The sequence below is a fragment of the Pseudophryne corroboree genome, chromosome 1, assembly GCF_028390025.1.
Source record: "Pseudophryne corroboree isolate aPseCor3 chromosome 1, aPseCor3.hap2, whole genome shotgun sequence".
Taxonomy (NCBI): domain Eukaryota; kingdom Metazoa; phylum Chordata; class Amphibia; order Anura; family Myobatrachidae; genus Pseudophryne; species Pseudophryne corroboree.
The window spans coordinates 651855702-651879969 of NC_086444.1; the positions used below are offsets into that span (position 1 = coordinate 651855702).

At 41.7% G+C, this 24268-nt stretch overlaps 1 protein-coding gene across 1 annotated transcript in view; it reads right to left on the minus strand.

The window, feature by feature from the left end:
• PAX5 (paired box 5) overlaps nt 1-24268 on the minus strand; it is a 278836-nt gene that overhangs the window by 186287 nt on the left and 68281 nt on the right. Inside the window, exon 4 of the mRNA XM_063914645.1 lies at nt 21020-21195. Within this exon, the coding sequence (XP_063770715.1) occupies nt 21020-21195 (176 nt within the window). The remainder of the gene's footprint in view (nt 1-21019; nt 21196-24268) is intronic.

The window sequence follows — 24268 nt, forward strand, 5'->3', positions numbered from 1 at the left end:
CTGGTGGACCATTATGCAATAGGTAGCATGTATCCTTGTGTATCTATGCCTATTTCCCTATAGATTGTAAGCTTGCGAGCAGGGCCTTCCTACCTCTATGTCTGTCTGTTTTTACCCAGTTTTGTTCTATTACTGTTGTTCTAATTGTAAAGCGCAACGGAATATGCTGCGCTATATAAGAAACTGTTAATAAATAAAATAATACATCTGCCCCTCTATTACATAAATGGCCTTGCAATTTTTATGCAGTAGTAGAAAATAAATTCAATGATTTCAAGTTTAAGTATTCATCTTTATCAAGCAATCAAATGCTGAACCTTTACCATAAACATCCGAAGGGAATTTTTCCTATTTTATGTCCAAGGCAAGTTTAGGACTAAAATTAATTAGCATGGAAATTCTTTCTGTACAGATTCTGCATGTGCGGCACACTACAAAACTACAGTAACCTCTCTTGAAGGACTGAGGTCAAGGGCAGAACTGACATGATGAATGAACAACCCTGGTCTATGTTAGAAAAAAATTACTTAATCCCTATAGGCAAACCATTTAGACACATTCATGATGAGCAAATGACAATGCGTTCCGAGACCATCCAGAACTATAACATGCTACTACCGCACTTCACAAACTAGCATCTTAATGTGGACACATTCCTTAAAAAAATCTGTGCTGTTTAACCCCTTTCGACCTTTGAACTTCACGAAAGGTCATGTTGATGACACAATTTTCCCAGCTGTCTTTCTGTCTTTGTCTATTCTGCTGCAAACCCACAGCCCTTTCTATTTTGTAGCGTATTGATCTGTTGGCAGCAAGGGGCTGGATAATTAGCCAGGAATTAGGGTTTCTATTACAGCCAGGAGCTGCCCCAGCTGATTTATCACCTGAATAATTTACTGTGATTGAAAGGAAATTAAAATGAACTCCATTTGACAACTGTGTGCCTTTATGGGCTTTAGTGAAGACTCAAAAGCCAAATTAATAGCCTGTGTTGCTTAATAGTCTACTGAGAGTAAATATAGAAGGATTCCTTTCTGCTCTCTCTCTCTCTCTCTCTCTCTCTCTCTCTCTCTCTCTCTCTCTCTCTCTTGAAGGGAATAAAGGGGTTTGCTGTAGTCACAGACATAAGACAAATTAACAGTCAAACAAAACAGTTTGTGTGATCAGTTTCAGAAGCAGATCTAATTGATATAAACAGCATCCCTTCTTAATATTAGTCTTACACTGTAAAGCCACTCAGTGATACGATGCTGTTACATTAATGTAGATTGTACCATCAACTCATATAGTACAAAGGGAAGGTATGAAAGGATACTAAATAGATCTTAAATGCAATATAAGGCAGTACACTAATACGAGTAGCAAATAATATATCATTCACAGATAACATATGTATCAATGTCACTTGCCTGGTCTGATCATAATGAAAAACATAAACGTAAAATAAGTAGTGAACATTTAAACAGAAATACAGAGGGCTTTGGTGGTCATTCCGAGTTGATCACCCGCTAGCAACTTTTTGCTGTGCTGCGATCAGATAGATCAGCCTATGGGGGTATTTTCGCTTTGCAAGTGTGCGAACGCTTTTGCAGCCGATGGCACAATTTTTTTTTTTTTCAGTTTCTGAGTAGCTCTGGACTTACGAAGCCGAAGCGATCACTTCAATCTTTTTGGTCCCAGAATTGACGTCAGACACCCGCCCTGCAAACGCTGGACACTCCTGCATTTTTCCAAACAGTCCCAGAAAACGGTCAGTTGACACCCACAAATGCCCTCTTTCTGTCAATCACCTTCCGATCGGCTGTGTGAATGGAGACTTCGCTAAATCCATCGCCCAGCACCGATCCTCTTTGTACCCGTACAACTCACCTGCGCATTGCGGTGCATACGTATGCGCAGTTTTACTGAGATTTAACCTGACTGCAGCACTGCAAAAAGTTGCTAGCGAGTGATCAGCTGGGAATGACCCCCTAAGGCAGGTACATATTGTTCATGGGGTAAATCTTGTACATATGTCCAAACATTAAAATGGTCATAAAGGGGGGAATTCAAATGTTTGATAAGTCAGTTGGGTGTCTGTTTTTTCATATCCAATAGATAGGAAAAAATAGACATCCAACCAACTTTTCAAACATTTGAATTCCCCCCAAAGGGTTTTATTAGCAGACCCTCTAGATGGTATAGGTGGCAGTGGTTTGTGATCAGAATCAGAATCAGCTTTATTGACCAGGTATACTTGCGTATACTAGGAATTTGTCTTCGGTTTGCTATACAACAGCCAAGTAGGTAACAGATAAGCAGGTGGGGGGGGCAAGTAAAGTCACACAGATAGATATACCATAGGGACACAAGTTAGTTACATGTACGTCTAGTCAGTCAATGTTCAGGAGTTCAGCAGGCGGACAGCTTGGGGAAAGAAACTTTTGAGGCTTCTGGTGGACCTGGCGGGGACGGCCCTGTAACGCCTGCCTGAAGGAAGCAAGTTAAACACGCTGTGGCCGGGGTGTAGCTGGTCTTTTACTATCTTCATTGCCAGCTTTTTAGCTCTGGATAGGTACAGGTCATGGACTGAGAGAAGGTCGGCCCCGATGATCTTCTCTGCAGTTCTGACCACCTTTTGGAGCCTGCATCTGTCCCTCGCGCTGGTGGAGCTGTACCATACGAGTATTGAGGAGCACAGTACCGACTCCACAATCGTGGAGTAGAAGAGGAGCAGAAGCTTCTGTGGGATGTTGAACTTCCTTAGTTGCCTGAGGAAGAACAACCTCTGCTGCGCTTTCCCAACAGTGGCGTCAGCGTTGGACCCCCATTTAAGGTCCCGGGAGATTGTGGTCCCTAGAAACTTGAAGGAGTCCACCAGCGATACCACACTGTCAGCAATCGTTAGCGGAGGTGTACTAGATGACTTCTTTCTGAAGTCCACTATCATCTCAACAGTTTTGAGGGGGTTGAGCTCAAGGTTGTTGTCGCTGCACCACTGGGCCAACCGGTCTACTTCCCGTCTATAGGCCAATTCATCCCCATCCTTGATGAGGCCAATGACGGTGGTGTCATCGGCGAATTTGATGATCTTTACTGATTGCGCCTCTGAGGTACAGTCATTTGTGTACAGGAAGAAGAGCAGGGGTGAGAGGACACAGCCTTGAGGGGCCCCTGTACTAATGGACCGTGCTTGAGAGGTGAATTCCCCCGCTTTCACCACCTGTGTCCTATCTGTCAGGAAGTCTACTATCCAGGAACAGGTAGCTTCTGGGACCCCTAGGCGAAGTAATTTGGGGTGGAGGATGCTGGGGATGATTGTATTGAAGGCCGAGCTGAAATCGACAAACAGGACCCTCGCGTAGGTACCGGGAATGTCTAGGTGCTGTATAATGTAGTGCATGCCCAGGTTGACTGCATCCTCGACGCACCGATTCGATCGATAGGTGAACTGCAGGTGGTCCAGTTGGGGGCCAGTCACAGTTTTCAGGTGATTCAAAACCAGACTCTCGAACGTTTTCATGACCACAGACGTCAGTGCTATCGGCCTGTAGTCGTTCAGGTTCGTGATAGATGGTTTCTTCGGGACTGGGATGATAGTAGACCTTTTGAGGAAGGAAGGCACTTTCTGTAGCTCCAGCAATTTGTTGAAGATCTTGGTGAATATGGGGGCGAGCTGACCCGCACATGCTCTTAGGGCAGATGGTGACACTCCGTCAGGACCCGGAGCTTTCCTGGGTTTGGCCCTTTTGAACAATGCCTCCACCTCTTCTTGGGTGACTTGCAGTGCCTGTGGTTGGCCGTCGGTGTTCGGGGCATCATAGAGGTGATTGTTCGGGTTGCAGGGGACTTCTTTTGCGAACCTGCAATAAAAGTGGTTCAGTTCGTCTGCTAAGTCTTGGTGCATGGTGGTGGACTTCGATGTTTTCCTATAGTTGGTTATGGATTGCATTCCTTTCCATACAGATACGGGGTCATTGGTGGAGAGATCGTTTGTCAGCTTGTCCGAGAACCGCTTTTTTGCTAGCCTGATTCCTTTAGTCAAAGAGTTCCTAGTACGGTTGTACAGTGCTCTGTCACCGCTGCTATAGGCCTCCTCTTTGGCTCGACGAAGTTGCCTGAGCTGGGCATTGAACCAGGACTTGTTGTTGTTGTAAATGCGGTAAGTCTTGGTAGGTACACACATGTCCTCACAGTAGCTGATGTAGGATGTGACAGTGTCTGTCAGGTCATTCAGGTCGGTTGCCGAGGATTTGAAGACCCCTCATTCCGTGCAGTCAAAGCAGGCCTGGAGCTTCATCTTGGCCTCATTGGTCCATTTCTTAACAGTCTTGACGACAGGCTTAACCGCTCTCAGCTTCTGTGTATAGGTAGGGAGTAGGTGGACGACGCAATGGTCAGATAGGCCGAGTGCAGCACGCGGGATAGACTGGAAGGCAGACTTGAGGGTAGTGTAGTAGTGATCAAGGGTGCGCCCTTCTCTAGTGGGACACGTGACTTGTTGTTTGTACTTAGGTAGCTCCTTGCTCAGGTTAGTTCTGTTGAAGTCGCCCAGTACTATAAGCAGAGAGTCTGGGTGTTTTTGTTCTATGACAGATATGTATACGGCCAGGTGGTGCAGGGCTTCGTTCGCGCAGGCGAGGGGGGGATGTACACTCCCACAAGGCAAATTCCTGGTGGGAATAGAAGGGGTTGCAGTTGATACTCAGCATCTCCAGGTGAGGGCTACATGATTTGCCTAGGATCATGACATTGGTGCACCATCCGTCATTGATGTAGAAGCAGATGCCACCACCCTTCGTTTTTCCTGAGAGAACCTTGGAGTGATCGGCCCTGAAGATACTGAAGCCTGGCAGAGACATCTGGTTGTCCGCAATATGGTCGTCCAGCCACGTCTCCGTAAAGCAGAGGACGGACGACCCTGTAATGATGGTGATCAGTCCACGTCATAGATAACTTAATCAGGTCTTTTGTTTATTAACCAGGCAGAACTGGTTACAGGATGACACAGGGTTAATGAAGCATGTATGAACAACAGGTGCATAATGTGCATATACAACGAATGCGTCAGATCCCGCCAGGAACATATGGGGCAGCACAGGTGGTGTGCGAACAAACAGGGGCACAAACCTGTGTGTATACATACAGTGGTGGCAGTGGAGTATGCACACAGTGGCATATATACACAATGGTATAGCGGTGGTGGTGTAATTGAACTAACAGGTTCACTGGCCTATGTTAAGTTGTCTCTCTCCATTATGTGGAGAGTCAGGGACATGTCCACTCTCTATGGAGGAAAACGCTGAGAACGCACAGTATGTCCTTTGCAGTAGCATGCAATGATTGGAGGTTGCTCCTCCGGCAGTACAGGTACCAGTACCACTGGACAGAGGCAGCACAGGGCACTCTCTCCCTCAACAGGTTTTACACGACCCCCCCTATATTAAATGCTCCTAACCTCCCTCGATGGCAAATTGGATAAATTTAATGATGAGGGAACTTATACTTTAGGGCTGATTCATCAAAATGTGGGTTATACCAGATAATTTTTATTGCCATTCATTACAGCAATAAACAAAAACAAAAAAAAATCACTTTTCAATGCATTTTATAATAAACATATATTGCTTGAGATACTGCCCTGCATCTTACCACTTATCTAGGCCAGAAGCTGTAAAAATGTGCCTGCCTTAAACTGTGGAACTGAAAGCACAATTATCATCTAATATTACCATCCTGAGATCCCTTTAGTTATTGGGTATGTGGACGAAATGCTGGCATTTGAGAAGGTTGCATAATCAGAGGATATCGGCTCGGAAAACTGACATTTCTAGTACTGTGCAGCAACGAGGATTATTGTACAGAGATTAAGGGGAGGGAAGAGTGTTCCTTGCCATATTGCGGCACGCCTGGCCTTTTCCTCTTCCCAAAAGACCAATTTTACCAGAGCTGGTAATGGGACTCCTTTCACCTCTCCATGTTTTTATTAGGCAGAGAAAGACATTTCCAGGTGCATTCTACATAATGTTATGAACAGTTTAATGTAACTGACAGATATAAAGGCAATCTCATGATTAAATAAGCAATAAATGCAAATCTGAAAAGTTTATTTTCTTTAAAAGGGTGGTTCTAGGTCGTAGTAGGTTTAACTTTTATGTTTCATTTTCACAGTGCATCTGCCTTAATTAGGGATGAGCGGATTCGGTTTTACTCGGTTTTACTCGGTTTTACTCGGTTCTCAAAACGGCATCTTATTGGCTCACGGATGTCACGTGTTTTGGATAGCCAATAAGATGCCGTTTTGAGAACCGAGTAAAACCGAGTAAAACCGAGTAAAACCGAACCTCGCTCATCACTAGCCTTAATGTGCACCTTCTAACACTTCTGGGTGGTACTTATGATCAATGGGCATACAAATATCCTGAAGTCTACTGGGCAGGTTATCCAGACACTCCAGTACACATCCAATATGTTTTACAGTATGCATTGGGGACATTTCCATAATGTCGTCCTAAGAGTGTGTTGTTGGTGGGGAAGGGGGAATTATTAAGCAGCAGTTTGAAATCCATACTACTACTCTCCCAGAATATGGGGGAAACTCATGGTTTTTCGGGTAGTCTCCCGCTCTCCCGGAAGAGTGGGCACATCTCATGCAACCTGCCTGCTACCTAATGAAGTGGGCAGTTTATGGAGATAATACAGGATTTGCAAGTGTGTATGGAGGGGTGGGAATGACTTCATTACCATTTTAGCTCTACCACCACCACAGATACTGTACCTATGAATTGCAGCATTTAGCCTTGCTTGGAGCTAAGCCTAATAATGTTGGAGCCCAGCTATGCCCTCAACCAGGCCATCTTCTCCATGAGAGGAGAAGTATGTTGAAATCCCAGCAGATTTGCGGCTGCATACCAGGGGGATTGCATTCCACAGATTTAGTAAAACCACCAAGAAACTATACTTTATAATGAAACAGAACACAGAATGACTACTGAAGTTTTTCCAACAGAAAACCCAGATTTCCTAAAGCAGCAGACTTAGAAGTTGCCACAAAACTGCCTCAATACCAACCCATTTACTGACTTTTACACATAGAAACATAGAATATGACGGCATATAAGAACCACTTGACCCATCTAGTCGGCCCCTTTTTTTATCCTTTAGGTAATCTCAACCCTTTTTGAACCTTAATTCTTTGTAAGGATAGATCATATCTTTCAGTTTCCATTTGGTTGTCAAGGATATTTTAACGAATTTTGGGTTTTTTGAGGTTGATGAATTCACAGTACTTTTTTCAGACTGGCTTTAATTGTTGTGATAATGGATACCCTCAATTAATAGGGAACTTAGCCATAATACATGCATATGGGAATCTATTGGAATATTCTAGAAGATGAGACACGCAAATATTCAAGGTGTTCAGACTCCAGTCATTATAGAATATTCCCACTCTGTATATAAGTGTTCTGCAACCAAACAAGCAGCAGTTAGTTGACAGTGGTGTTTTTCTTGATTCTTATCTGTGTATCTCAAAAATTAGAGCCAATCTAGCAAAACAATGCCGTATTTGGAATCAGCACCACAAAGCTAGCTCAAAATTACTCTAATAGGATTGGCAAGAAAATTATTGTTGTTCGGTGTAATTTTTACCATCACGCAGTGGCGTAACTACTGCCCTCGCAGTCCTCGCGGTGGCTTGGGGGCGAGGGGCTGCGGGGGCGCCACTGACTTAGCACAGATTGACATGCGGACGAGCGTCCGCATGTCAATCTGCGGTCTCCTTCCCTCCGCTGCTGTGTTGGAGGGACACGGAGGGCACAGCGCGCGCCTCTCCCGTGTCCCTCCTGGCTCTCCGGCCGGTCTAATAAAGGAAGTGCCGTTCGTGAGCTCTGATTGGCTCACGAACCGGCACTTCCTTTATTAGACCGGCCGGAGAGCCAGGAGGGACACGGGAGAGGGGCGCGCTATGCGCTCCGTGTCCCTCCAACACAAAGGAGGAGGAGGGGGAGGGGGGGAAGCAGGCACTGAGGAGGGCATATGTGGCACTGTGGGGGAATATCTGGCACTGGAGGGATATACCTGGCACTGTGGGGGAATATCTGGCACTGAGGGCATATACCTGGCACTGTGGGGGAATATCTGGCACTGAGGGGGCATATGTGGCACTGTGGAGGAATATATGGTGCTGGGGCATATGTGGCACTGGGGGGGTATATTTGGCACTGGGGGCATGTACCTGGCACTGTGGGGGAATATCTGGGACTGGGGGCATATACCTGGCACTGTCGGGGAATATCTGGCACTGGGGGCATATGTGGCACTGGGGGGGTATATTTGGCACTGGGGGCATGTACCTGGCACTGTGGGGGAATATCTGGCACTGGGGGCATATGTGGCACTGGGAGCACGGCCCTAGCAACAATATCTGGTACTGGGGGGAGCAGGCACTGAGGGGGCATATGTGGCACTGTGGGGGAATATCTGGCACTGGGGGCATATACCTGGCACTGTGGGGGAATATCTGGCACTGAGGGGGCATATGTGGCACTGTGGAGGAATATATGGTGCTGGGGCATATGTGGCACTGGGGGGGTATATTTGGCACTGGGGGCATGTACCTGGCACTGTGGGGGAATATCTGGGACTGGGGGCATATACCTGGCACTGTCGGGGAATATCTGGCACTGGGGGCATATGTGGCACTGGGGGGGTATATTTGGCACTGGGGGCATGTACCTGGCACTGTGGGGGAATATCTGGCACTGGGGGCATATGTGGCACTGGGAGCACGGCCCTAGCAACAAGCACTACCCCCTAGCAACGAGCATGACACCTAGTGCATAAAACCCCTGGCAACGAGCATGACACCCTGAGCATGAAAATCCCTGGCACCGTGCATGGAACCTAGAGCATGAAACCCCTGGCAACGAGCAGGTAATTTAAAAGTAATTAGAAGACTTACTGTAGAACTTAATGTGTAATGGGCATTACGGTGTGTGGCATAATGTATCACGGACATTGCGGTGTGTGTCATAATGTGTCAGGCATTACGGTGTGTTGTATACTATATCACGGGCATTGTGGTATGTGGTATAATGTCTCAGGGGCATTGCAGTGTGGCATAATGTATAACGGGCATTGCGGTGTGTGGCATAGGGTATAACGGCATTGCGGTATGTGTCATAGGCATTACGGTCAGGGCCGGCGACAGGGGGGGTCAAAGGGGACAACTGTACCGGGCCCCATGGGTCAGAGGGGCCCCAAGGATATGCCACTTAGTGACGGTCAGGGATGTGAGCCATCTTGTCCAAATAGGGCAGCGAGCTGTAGGTGGTGTGGGCACAGCCTCAGAGTAAACAGGAGGGCGTGGGTAGCAAGTCTGCGCTGTATAGGACTGAGACAGTTGGCTATGTGGAGAGTGCCAGGGCTCCCTGAGGCTCAGTACAAAAGTACAAAATGAAAAAGGGGGTGTGCTCTCTACAATGGAGCCTCAGAGTGACAGGAGCCTCTTACACACAGTCATTATGCGGCACAAGTGTGCACCTGCTATTCCGGGTCCCTATCTGTTGCAAGCAGTTATGGGACATGGCAGCAGCTCTGCTGGGCAGGATTCCTGTGCCCTGTGCTGGCCTCTTCTGGTGGGGTGTGAGGGCCGCATGGTACCTGCTGTGTGGTGTGCGGGTCTGGATAGTTGAAAGTGCAGCGCAGGTGAATCTCTCCCCGGGGTAAGAGTGGATTGGTGAGGGTGTATATTGCTTTGGCATAGGGTAGAGGATCTGGGAATGCAGCATGTAGTCATTGGGGACAGACAGACTGAGGGAGCCACAGCTGGGTTGGACACAGCATGGACGTTATTTGTGAGAATATTCCAATATGCCATATGCTGACTTTGCACTAGTCGTGTCTTGGATGACATTAAATAACTTTATGCTATGAATGGAGTGCTGGTCTTGTCTGCAGCATAGCCCCTGCTGGAGCCTCTGTGTGTGGATATATATATATATATATATATATATATATATATATAAAATTAGATGGGGCCCCACAGATATCACTGTACGGGGCCCCGAGATTTCTGTTGCCGGCCCTGATTACGGTGATTGGTATACTATATCATGGGCATTGTGATATGTGGTATAATGTCTCAGGGTCATTGCAGTGTGTGGCATAATGTATCACGGACATTGCGGTGTGTGTCATAATGTGTCAGGCATTACGGTGTGTTGTATACTATATCACGGGCATTGTGGTATGTGGTATAATGTCTCAGGATCATTGCGGTGTGTGTCATACTGTGTCACAGACATTGTATGTGCTATAATGTATCAGGGGCATTGCAGTGTGTAGCATAATGTATAACGGGCATTGCGATTCCTGTCATAATGTGTCACATGCATTACGGTGTGTGGCATAATGTGTCGGGGGCATTACAGTGTGTGCATATTGTGTCATGTGCATTATTGTGTGTGGCATAATGTCTGAGGGCCTTTGCAGTATGTGGCATAATGTATACTGGGCATTACTATAAGGAGGAAAAATGACAAATAATGTAAGGGGCATGAATCAGGATTATTTTTCTTTCCTGTGGTGGCTAACGTCTGGGCGTGCAGGTTGCAAAACTGGGGTATAAGGTAGTCTTTTCCTGCAATACCACGCCCCTTTATGTGAAGCCATGCCCCCTTTTTGGCGGCGCACGCCTTCGGCGCGCGCATGTTTGTCCCTTTACTAGTGCCAATTATGGGGGAGGGGGGGCGCCAAAGGATTTTTTGGCTTGGGGGAGAAAAATTTCTAGTTACGCCACTGCCATCACGTTTATACATAAAAACAATCAATCAACTAAATAAGAAACATGTGTACTAGAAAGTCATAAACTGTAGTAAACCAGTATGGGTTAGGACGCCAGTCCTTTAGGACGCCGCAGTGCATAGTATATGAAGTGGCTAGTTATAAAGTGGCAGCTAAAATCAATAGCAGTGTTATATCTGTATGTCATTAGTTACATCTTCAACTAATATCAATTGCAAAATTGACTCCTCCTCTCCCCTTCTCATCAACAGGTAAACAATATTGCAGATTATTTCAACTGCCTTTACTAAAGATTTACTAGGTAAACAATAATGCAGACTATTTCAAATTACATTGCATGGTTAAAACTTTAGAAAGCTGTTCTAAGTGGATTTATAACTGTAATATGCAAAGAACTTATAGTGATAGAGTGTGGTTTACTGACCTAACATTTGTTAGATTTGATTAACACCTTTTGCTGAAGGGCGAGGGTTGCTGTGCGGGGGAGGGGGTTGTAATCAGGATGAATATGTGTTTGTAGACATATTTATTCAGTATAGGACAGGACACCAGTCCTTTAGGATGCTCCAGTGCCTAGTATATGAAGTGGCTAGTTATAAAGTAGCAGCTAAAATCAATAGCAGTGTTATAACTGTGTTAAACCAAAGGAAAACAGAAGACAAACAAACCAACAATAAAACAGAAGGACTGTGTTACAACCACAAAACTCAGGATCATTATGCGGCCTTTCCACACCTCTGCCATGAGATCTCCAGGATCAGGCTTACCGCCTCTCCAACTGAGAACATCAAGTCTGCCCCTGGGCCTAACCCTCAAGATGAGCAGCGAACTGTGGGCGGAGAGCACTAAGACCAGGCTCAGTAGGGATATCTCCATTGGTCCAGAGTGGGCTCCCCACATTCTCATACCCACCCGTACTATGATCTTATCAAAATAATGTTATCCCAATTTTCCTCCCTGTTGTTGTTTTTTTTTTTCCTCATTCACCCAACTGTGTGCTTTCCTGTAATGTTTACCTGCACTTGCATACCCTGCCATTGCGCCCAACATACAGGGTACATCCTACTACTACACAAGTGTCAGTTTTCCCATATATGCACTGTGTCCTTGTATGGCTCTCCTCCCACAGTGTAACCTCCGAAGTGCACCCAACATGGCTGCCTCATCTGGTACGCTTGTGGATGGGATGAAAAATATATGGACCTGGTGGTTTTGTTGGAACCCTGCTCTGAACTTTAGGACTCTGAAATCACCACCATTTTGTGTCATCTCTTCTAGGGGTAAACTATTCTACCCTGGGTAATCCTATGCAGTGTGTCCAAGATGGCTGCTGCACCTGGTACCTTGTCAGGGTGGAATACACAACCCTTGGAAGTTATTACCCAAAATGCCTACACCAATCATGCATTATGCCTCTGTGTGCTTAAGGTTTTCTTTTATGTCTATGTGGCTTATCTATTGCTGTATTACTTAAATCTTTTGTATTATGTGCATTATTTTTGATGTCTGTAAAGCGCTTTGAGCCCTGTTAAAGAAAGAGCACTATATAAATAAAATTATTATTAATTCTTATTATTCTTATTATTCTTCTTCTTCTTATTATTATTATTATAAACCAATGTAAATCTGAACTAGGACAGAATGGATTAAGGGACAAGACTGCAAGGATAATATACTCACCATACATATGCCTCAGTGATAGTAGATATCTGTCAACAAATGGCCCTATGTCATTAGTTCAGTTTTAGTAATAAAATACAAAGAATAATTAACATGAAATTTCCTATCATGCAAACTTGAATTTATAGCATGAGCAATACCAGGTAATTTTAAAATGAATTACCCGTAAAATGTGTGATTGGCTGGTCTTTTATTTTGTAATCAGATGCTTAGTTATCAACCGTGCATCCCTGCCTGAAAATAACTTTTTTTACCATATGCATAAGTAATACGTAACAAAACAAATCTAAACATGCAAAGTGAGCCTAAATATTAACTCTTAATACAAAGTAACTGTTTTAAAAAATAAACTGTAGGACCTCTTACCACCTCAGTAAATTCTATTGATATAGAAAAACGGTCTTTGTAGTTGTGTCTTTAAAAAAATGCTGTTTCATTTATATTAATAATTCTAGATTTTTCTATCTTACCATTCATTCTTTTATATGCAAAAAGTGTCACTGGAATTTATTGAACACATGGTAAACATAGTCTACTTAGTCTTTTCATATACTATAGACACAGAGGGGAAATCAAATTGGGAGCGAGGTTTAGCAAGTTAAAAAACTTGCTCCCAATTTTAGCTTATAGCTAGTATGCCCGCTACCGACACCCGCGTTATCAAATTTAAAAAAAAAAAAAATGAAAAAATTTGTTGCAGGTTTTTCAGCACAGAAAACCCCGCTATGTGTGAAAGAAAGACATTTTAAAAATGATACTCACCTCTCCGAGGGTCTTTGGGGGTCTTGGGTGGTCTCTGCGGCTTCTGGTGGTCTCCCCTCCATCTTTTCACTGGGGAGGGGCTGCTGGGAGACCCCGGAGGCTGCTTGGAGTTTCTGGGGGGTGCTGGTAGGTGCAAGGGTTGCTAGGAAATGTAGTTCTCCCAGCAACCAGATCCGGAGGACACTGGACAGGGGGGTCATGCACACACACTGAGGGTAATTCATATACACACAGACACTCATACACACACACACTCATACACACTCAGACATTCACATACACCTCACATACTCACCGCTGCTGCAGATGACTAGCTCCCAATGCTGGAGAAGACCCCACTTTGTTTGGTGAGTAATTACAGACTAATTAAGCTAGTTGGAAACTTCCAGTTGCTTAATTAGTCCTTAGCAGAGGTGCCGCCAGAATCCCAGAACAAGTCCCTATGATTTTTCCTAAAATTAACGATTTTAGGAAAAATCAGACTTGCTCTAGAATTTCCACACTTGAATACCAAAACTTCACAGCTGAAGGAAAAACCCCACACTGCGAGGCTTTTTAAAGTTCCCACTATCAATTGGATTCCCCCCAGAGTTTAGCAAATTTTCATGCTTTTTTCCATCATAATTAAATGGCAAGTGGCAGCTTCTTATCTTCCAAATAAGTTAACACTGCAAACAAATATTACCACTGCCAATGTAAATAAGCAAGGTGAAATCAAATAGGATTCCATCTGGCAGCTGAATACCTCCCCAGTTATTTCCTCCCAGTGAGTCATCCTGGTGTACAGTTGTATACCCCAGAAATTACACATTTGCCTTCTACAAACTTTCTTACAATTATCAATTATTTTAAGTAAATGAAGAGCATGGGTGTATTTCCTTTTGGATAGCATTCTCCTTATCACTGGTGGTTGTACCTTCACAGAGTTGGGGCATTTCTGCACATAAAATACTACAAAAAAATAGGTAAGAAGAACAGATGCATTTTATATGTCTGTACAGACTCTGTAGTGGATTCAACACCTAGGGATAAATGTAATAGCCCCTGAGTTGCAGGAGGTGAAGGACTTTTTACAAGTCTGCCCATTTTATTAAAGCAGCAATCATTTACAAGGCAAAATAAACCTGGTTTTGCCTTGTAAATGATTGCTGCTTAAGAAAAAACGGGCAGATTTGCAGAAAGTCCCGCACCTTCGGCAACAAAGAGGCTATTACATTTAGCCCTAGTCTGAGTCTGACTATATTGGGTCAACCAGAGTTAAAATATGATTAGGAGGTATTAGAGTAAGACCATTTTTTACTTTAGCCTATCAAATGTTTGGGGTGGGTTTGTGGGTGTAGTCTGTTAGGTTCTAGAAGTTGTTTCTGGGTGGGGGAAATATCTTGCACATTTCTACCCACTGTTCCAGAGTTTGTCTAGATTATCAGCTTTATTTGGGGGAAAGAAGAGTAGCAATGGCTTTCTCTCTATTAGGACTTGAGGTGCTCTGCCCACCAATACACCAGCTGATTCTATTCTACCACAGATACTAGAAGGGGAGTGTGTGTGTGTGTGTGTGTGTGTGTGTGTGTGTGTGTGTGTGTGTGTGTGTGCGTGCGTGCGTGTGTGTGTGTGTGTGTGTGTGTGTGTGTGTGATGGGCTGGCAGAAGGCCCTCTTCTAAGCCTGATTGGGGTTGTGAGCAGATGGCAACACCACTGTATGGGGCCGTTCTTTCTTTGCCACCATATCTTCCCCATCTCTTGCTATCTTATCCTATTATAAATATAGCTGACTCTTTACCCCGCCAATAAGTAGAAATCACCTGAGCACCTCTTTTCTATATCTTTCCACAAATTACTGCAATGTACATTTTCCCAGAATGCATGCAAATCATATAAATTCCATATGCTATAGGCAGTTCTTTTTTAAGTTATACTGTACTGCAAACTGATTGAATGTTCTCCTATCTTCCGCCCGAGCACCACTCTTCCTTAACAAGACATATGGTTACACACAAAGAAAAAAAATAGCTAGTGAATCTTACAGTAGTAGTGACAAGAGCAGTTAAGAATCTGACCTGCTTCCTACTCCCATCTCATGTGAACACAGATTCAGACAGAGGGGAGCGAGGCCAGATTCATGCAGTTTGATAACAGCAGAAAGCAGCATCCTGACAGCAGTTAGAGTCTGCCAGAAACTAGAGGAAAATCTACATTTCTTAACCCACAGAAGGGAGAACATTGTGTGACTAATATGCTTTCTTGATATACACAGAGCACAGTATTTTACAGCTAATAAATTGTATTAAGAGTGACAGTGTACTTTTTCCAACAATAAAATATTAACAGAAATAGTTTTAACTACTTAGGCAAATTTATCCGCATGATAATTTGAAATTTGTGTAATATAACAGATTGGTACAAAAGATGAGAATCCCAGGAGGGATAAGGAGAAGGATGTAGATATATCAGTAGTAGATACCTAGATCATGTGAGTCTTTGTAAAGTTCTTCATCTAGGCAGCAATAACAGTAATAATCTTTACACAAAAAGGGCAGGGCCGGACTGGCCCACAAGGGAACAGGGGAAACCACCGGTGGGCCCTACTGCCTGTGGGCCCTCCTCCTCTTCTAGGGATCAGGTTCCAGACTCTATCCTAGTGCACTTTCATTATGCATTATACTTATGTGACATTATACTTCACAGGAATATGGTTTATTATATAGTTACCAAGGGGCACAGAACATCTACTCTGTAATGGTTAGAAAAACCTCAGTGGTGGCTGTCCATGTCCCACTGGAGTCTGGCCACACCCTTAAGCATGGGCCCCTACAACAGCATCCCTCCGGTGGGCCCTTCATGCCCCAGTCCAACACTGAAAAAGGGAACTGGGAAACTCTGAAAACGGAATGCATTTGGAATTGCTAAAATATACTGTACCATTTTCTAAACAAATATGCAACAAAAACTCTTAGGAGTAGATTTACTAAATCTTCTAAAAATGAAAAGTGGTGGTTCTGCCCAGAGCAACCAATCAGATTTTTTCTATCATTTTTTAGGAAGCAACAGAAAATGATAACTAGAATCTGGATGCTATGGGCAACACCACCATTGCTCATTTTGAGAAGCTTTAGGAAATGTATCCCATAGCCTCCCCTCTCATCTTCACCTGCCTCAACTATTGCAACCTCCACCTATCTGGCATTAACCTCACCTATTTGTCATCACTTCAACCAACATTAAATGCTACGAGAAATATGCTCTCCCTTTGTGGCTGCTCTATGTGCGTTGCATCACTCTGCAAATCAATTCACTGTCTTAAAATTTCCTCAAAAATGTGATATATTTTTTACTTTTAAATAATGTTTTTACTGGTTCAACCCCTTTGGGGGCAGGGCAGGGCTGTCAGTCACTAGGACGGTGCCAAAATATGCAAATTTGCATCATTTAGACCCATGCCTCCCCACAAGTGTCAGGGCCATTCATTATAATGGCAACGCAGCAAATATCACTGATATCTCCTTCTGACCTTTCACTTTCGATCTGGCTCACCGTTCCCATACTATTGTATGGGAAAAATGTAATCAAGCTCCACAAATATTAAATTTTTGGAACTTTACTGCTGGAACCTTCGCCATCTTTAAATGGTTCTGATTCACGGTCCCCACTCCTTTCCTATGGGAGGGAGTACCTAGTTGCAAAGAATGCTTTCCCCTTCAGTAGGCTGCCTGCATGCGCACTAGCATTGCCAAGTCATACACTGCAGTACTAAGTTTCACTGCTACAAAAGTATCAATAATAGGGATCGCGAGGACAGCTGATCTTCGGATTAGCTGTCCACACACCGGAGCAATGTTGATGCATCCAATTAAACTTGGATTCATCCTTTTTATGAGCCTATGCTTACTCGATTTGAGTCACATTTGGTCCCATTTTATTGCCTTTTATATTGTCAGTTTAACATTTGCATATATTAAATAAATAACTGTCAAGATAATATTCCCTCTTGTGTATATGACATTTCATTACATTATACATACTGTATTTACACATTGGGTAATGCAACTTTTGTATGTACTACTAACACTCTCAAGCCACATGTCCATGTTACCTCACGGGGAGTAAGTACACACATCTCGATGTATGCCTGGTGCAAATACTGTTGTTTTTTACTTAGATGGTTTACTTACATCTTTTTCTGCATATGTGCAAATGTGTTTCAACTGTAAGTGAGCCCTTATCTTGGTTGTTTTATAGATAGATAGATAGATAGATAGATAGATAGATAGATAGATAGATAGATAGATAGATGATAGATAAATAGATAGATAGATATTTTATTGTCAGGAAAAATGTAATGCCCCTGCATTATTTGAAAAATATGGTTCAACAAAGTTGGGCAAATATAACTGGGACCTGACACAATGTTATACAGTTTTTAGCTTGTTATCCAATAAATGTTAGCGATTTTATTGTTAGATTGTATGAAACACTAAATATTTCTTACATTGAAGTTCTTTTCAGAAATAGTTTCAAATTCCATAAAGGACATAATTTAATTGAAAACATATGTATTAATGAATATTCTGCAAAATGCAAGTGGGTAAATTTATGCAGTTTTGCTTCAGACTAGTGTTCAATGTTTGAAGGAATCAATGTAAAGATATTCTTAAAATGAAACAAAAAGATTGCATTTTATTCTATTCAAATATTATAATTAACTTTAAATTACATTGCAATAGATCCCTTTAAACTAGTTTCCACTATTTAACATTGCTTCAATACAGAGACACTAGATAATTTTCAAGTGGATTTTAAATGCAAGCCTGCTTGTAAATTTATCAATTTAATCCATGTCGGTGATCTCTCCTAGGAACAAATCAAGTTGTTAATCTCATGGTTCCGCTTAACAAGATATATTGATGTCGCAATAAATGGAAAACATTTAACCATTAATTCTTGCATTTTACATTAACAGACAACTGCAAAAAAAGAACAAGCTATGGAGTGGAACAGTTAAATGAAAGGCTGCAAATCACTATTGAAGTATATGGGGTATCCTATGGTTGGTGGTTTTAAATGGGAAAAACTGTATATGAAAGATTATACTTCTAAGACAATAATCCTCTTTAACAACATTTAGAATTTTCAGAAAATTCAAAAAGTGGAGCTAAGTAAATAAAAACCACTCCATAAAAAACATAACCATAAAAAGATAGCTACAGATACATGATAAACATAGATAGATAGATAGATAGATAGATAGATAGATAGATAGATAGATAGATAGATTTTTTTTAAACAGTATATGGATACATCAATGAAGTCTTAGGTCTGCAAATTAATATATACAGTATGCTTAAATTTCAAGGCATGAAACCCATCAATCCCATGTCATCAGGGACTACTTTTTGTACCCTGTAAATGGGCCACAAGATATTAAATAGATTTTAGTCTATGTGACATGTAATGAATAGTTAGTACAAGTGTATATGAAGAAAAGAGCTTATGGGGTTTATTTACTAAGCCTTGGAGAGAGATAAAGTGGATAGAGATGAAGTACCAGCCAATCAGCTTCTAACTGCCATGTTACAGGCTGTGTTTGAAAAATGACAGTTAGGAGCTGGTTAGGTGGTACTTTATCTCCGTCCACTTTATCTCTCTACAATGCTTAATAAATAGACCCCTAAGTCTGTTATACTGTATACCACCAATAGACAATAAACTGTAAAAACAAGAATGGTTCTAAAAACCTGATTGATGCGTAAATCCATACAACTATTTTAATAATTTTTTGATATAAAATTAAAAATAGACCAATATCTAACATTTTACTTCTTGACTGTTTTTATGTAACTTGTGCAAGGAATAACATGGGATCAGAGGTAATGAAATATTTGATTTTTGAGAATCGAATTCTACATAATTAGTTTAAAACTATCTGTGTGACTAAAGAAAGATGTGGGCTCAGAATAATGGTGACCAAGCTAAACAAAGCAGCAGTCTTCTATTCAAGAGGATCTAAAAATACAAGTAGAAAAACCTTGGGGGTGAGGAAGAGGATGGTCTCCTCTTTAAACAAGAGAGTTTAAAGGTTGCCTGTTGATTTGTTTTTGATATGTTAGCAATAAATAATATTAAAGAACAGTCATGATCTCCTATTGTATTCAGTTTCTGGTGATCAATTGTTGTCACCAAATATTAAACCCACAATATTTATGCACATAAAAGGGAGCCCATTCTAGAAACCAAATTGCCCCCCCCCCCCCCCATTTGCAAAATATACAGGCAGCCCCTTTTTATCTATAGTCTGCTGATTACTCCTGATCACCAGACAAAAATCATCTATTAATGTACGCAAGATTATAAGATGCATATTGATACTCTTGGCACCCATTTATGTCAGGTGAAAAACAAAGAGTACCATTGTTGTCTAGAGACCTGCACCTATTCAGACACTGACTCTTTTTATAATTTATATTCTAAACTATTTTTTTGTACCTTTGTGACTTTTATAAAACATAATTTAATTTGTTTTTAAGTTAGGAGTTGCAAATATGTCAAATTTACCATTATAATTTGTATACCATTTTATCAGGGGCTATTCAGAGATGTATGACAATCCCTTTTTTTTTTTTTACTGTTTTCCCTTTTTTTAAATTTTAGTAAATTAGTGAAAATGCATTATGTTACTTCACTGCTGGAAATTAGGCTCATATAATAGAAACAATCAAATTTTAAGAAAAAGCAACATTTTATGATACAAGGTGAGATTTTGTGTGGGTACTGCACAGAATAGGATTGATACTAAAGTCAGAAGGTGATGAGCCCGAAAGTCCCAAACTAGGCTCAACACAAGGTGAAAAATGTCTTAGTAGTGAAGAGGTTAAAATAGTATAATATCCATTTAGACAATGGGCTGGAACTGTTCTGATTGATGTGGAAAACACAAAAGGCTCTCCACACTTGAGCATGTCCTGTGAGATTCCCCAATAGTAAATGAAGAGCACAAAATAATGAAGTCGTTGTTGGCTAATACATTAAGAAAGATATTTGATGTAGAATTTATATATATATATATATATATATATATATATATATATGTGTGTATATATATATATATATATATATATATATATATATACTGTATGATACATGGGAGTCATTGGCACCAAGTTAAAAAAATTACGATAGATAGATAGATAGATAGATAGATAGATAGATAGATAGATAGATAGATAGATAGAGTTGATAACACTTATTGACAATACATGGTTAAGCTAAATGAAGCTAAATGAACAGAGACTCATACCTTAGAGAAACACTCCTGAATAGTAAAAATAGTAGAACAAGTGCTTGACCTAATTGAGCAATGACTTTTGAACAAGGCAACCTTCATACAACAGATACAAATACACACATTTTATTAAGCATGAAGCTTGGCAAAACAAATATGTGACCAAACAACTATTAATATATGAATGTAATGTAATGCCTGTTATGTGTATTGAAAAATGAATACAATTAGAAAAACTCCTGTCGACCTTTTGATCTGTCGACCTAGCACATGTCGACCTAATGACCATGTCGACCTATTGTCCCTGTCAACCTAATGCATGTCGACCTTCCATGGTCAACCTAATGACTGTCGACCTAAGTTGTGTCTACCCAACGACCCATACCCGATACATTTAAACTTGCAGTGTAATAAAAGTCACATGCTCTTTTATCTCTCGTGACAAGGTAACATAAATGAAAATAAAAAGGGGGGTAAACTTTAGGCTAAAAAAATTTAATAAAATAGTAATAATACCTGCTCTGGTTTGATGGGCTCAGTGGTAGTAAAAATGTCAGTGTAATGTTGCCTCTCAAACACCCGGTCCAATACGTCTAGTTGCTGCTGAGTAAAGAGGTCTCCTCGCATTTGTTTCCGAAGGAAGTCTCTTCCTGGTATTGAATGGCCATTTGGGATGGGAGATTCCTGAATACCTTCAAACAAAGAATATTTCTTTTAACATGTAAAAATCAGGAAATATCATTGAAATAATAATTAGTGTCACAATTATAGAAATCAAAATACTTTGGCCAGTACTACACAATTCCTACAAATCTCTCAGATCTATTAAGCATTGTTGTTTAATATTTAATCTGGTCTAATATTTTCTAATGCCAGAGAAATGTGACATGTGAATCTTGAAGGGAAAATGCTCAACAGATTTTAATGTCAACATTTAAATAAAAAAAAAAAAACCCAGATGTGTGATGCTTTGTAAATTAAAATTATGTTTTGTACTATCTTTCTTGCAGTATATCAAGTAGCAGTATTGCCGTAATGCAAAAATTGGAAGGGTTCCTTTCCAACTACTGTCTCAAACAGCCAATTAAATATCTGACAATGTTTAATCAAAGAGCTATGATCAAATACAACACCTAACAACATCCCCATCTAACTGCTATATGGAGAGAATTCTAGAAACATATATAGCATACACCAGTGGTTTCCAAACTGTGTGGAATCACAGCACTCTAGAGTATCACAATTTTTTTCACTGCACTCCTAGGCCAACAGTTTCTTAATGAGAAATTTAGAAATAAATATTAAATTAAGTAAATTGTGTTTATATGTCATCCTTAGGTTCAGTTACTGTATGTGGTAAGGGATAAGATTTGCTTCTGTCTGTCACATATGTTATGATTGGCAGCCACCAGCATTGGTTTTGCCTCTTACATTGACCATAAACAATTTGAATTGGTCTTGAACCACCAATCCAAGGCACCCCTACAAATGTCCTGCAGCACCCCAGCAGGACCTGAACCAATAGGCTGATCAGGCTGCAGTCTGGACTGCTGGATCCTGGGGGAGGGGGGGCGCAGGCACAATAGATTAATTAGGTTTCTTTTTTTTCACTGTGCGATCCTGCGTCAGTGCGGCTGAGAGCTAACGCCGGCACTGTAATTGTCTGTGCCACTCACCCACTCACGGCTGCAGACAGTCTGCAGTGCAGTGATGACTGATTCAGTTATCTTCACTGCTGAGCACTGCCTGAGCTGCAGGATCTTCCGCGTCTGGCCCCTCCGCACTCTGTCATGCTTATGCTGATGCGTGATGACAGAGAATCTGACATGTGCAGTAGGCATTCCACTACAGGATGCTAAAAGGGCCATAAGGATGTCAGTTTCAGCAGCAGAGCGCAGGGCCTCACAGGGCCCCCGGCCTGATCAACCAATAGGCTGACTGCCTGTCAGACCTGGTGTATGTGTCCCAAGAATATCTGAGGGCAGCTGTGTCACAGTCCTGACTCCAGTCCTTTAGGTATCACTTTATTATTATGGGGACCCAGGGTGGAGGCTGTCTGGTCTGGTGCATATTATTTGGGGAGAGGAGCTGGACAATATTGTTACTGGGGAAGTGGGTGCTGTCTGGTGTATCATATTATGGGGTGGGGGGTGGGAGAGAGGAGGATCTGGAATCTGTCTGGAACAAAATTATAATGGGGAAGGCAGCTGGGAGCATAGGGAGGTCTGACTGGAGCATATTACTATAGGGGTTCTGTGTGTTCATTTAGCCTCTTTAGTGAAAGTTTATAAAAGCTACAAGGAAAAAACTATTAAAAATACATCAGAAGCATAAAGACTCTTAACATTGTTAAAAAACTGTAATGTAGAATCAATGTTCCCAAATGTTGAAATAGTACTGCGCCTCTTTTTAAGTATGGCCGTCACTAACTGTAGCTGCAAAAGATCTTTTTCTGCTTTAAAGAGGGTAAAAAACTACTTGAGGTCAACTTTACATCAAGAAAAACCTCACAGCTCTTGCACTGTTATTCATTGAAAGTGACTTCCTGCAGTACTTGAAGTTTGATGATATAATCGAAATGTTTGTAGCTTCTAAAGCAAGAAAAAGGAGCTTGATATAAACTGTTGATGGAAACGGTGAGTTTGACGACTATATTTAATGTGTCATTTCATATTATTGTCATTAGTCTATGTTTCTTTTGAATAAAAAAAATACAATTTGTATCAGCAAACAATAATTTAATTTGCGGTAGATTTTGATACATAATTACAGATTTTTAGCTAAATATGAGCAAAAAAAATTGGTGGTGGGGAGTGGGGAAGGGGCGGGGGCGCCCACTTCTGTATTAGTCTAGGGTGGCTGCAACCCTTGATCAGGCCTTGCACCCCAGGGTGTCTCGGCACACAGTTTGAGAGCTACTGGCATACACAGATAACTCTAATATCTCTGTAAACTACAGAGAGAGTTCACACAGACCATTCTAGTGACCAATTTACAGTATAAGGAGTATGACTGATACACAGCACAGCAAGCATCTTATTTAACAATACACAATATAGCAAAACAGAGAATGATCACTTAATAACCAATATACAGAGCCTTGACCTATACTGTCTTTATTATACAGTCCCCCCCCCCCCAGCCCTTCCCTTCCAATCTATATTGGAGATCTAAATTAACTATTTAATACCCCTGCAGTCCTACACTGTCACTTGGTACACTTGAGAACCAGTTTGGCTGTTCTGCTTACCGTCATTGCCAGTACATAACTCCCAGCAATTATATTAGAGGGTAGTTGCAACTATTTACCAATTAGAATGTAAGAGTCTCCTGACACTGAATGCTGATTGGACAGTAACATAAATCTTGTCCTGTGGCTTATGTGAAGTGGTTCCATACACTGAACTGCTAGAGATTCTAGCACAGGCCTGGAGAGTAGGCAGAGGTGTCAAATACTTCAAGATGTTAATCCAGTGAATTAAATCTCTCCATTAAAAACAGCATATTAAAGATTCAATATCATAGCAAAACATAGTAAATTTAATTTATTCTCATATTCAACCTTTTTCTGCTCCTGAGGAAGATGTGTGTGCTGCCACATTGAAACGCGTTGAGCTTTTACCTAATTGTATAATAAGTAGATTTTTCTATCTGGACCAGAAACATTACAGAAAGGATCCTTTTTATCATCTCAGAACCACTGTTGTACTGTACCTGCATAATAGAAGCTAGGACCATCAGGCAGCAGGCAATATACAGCATACA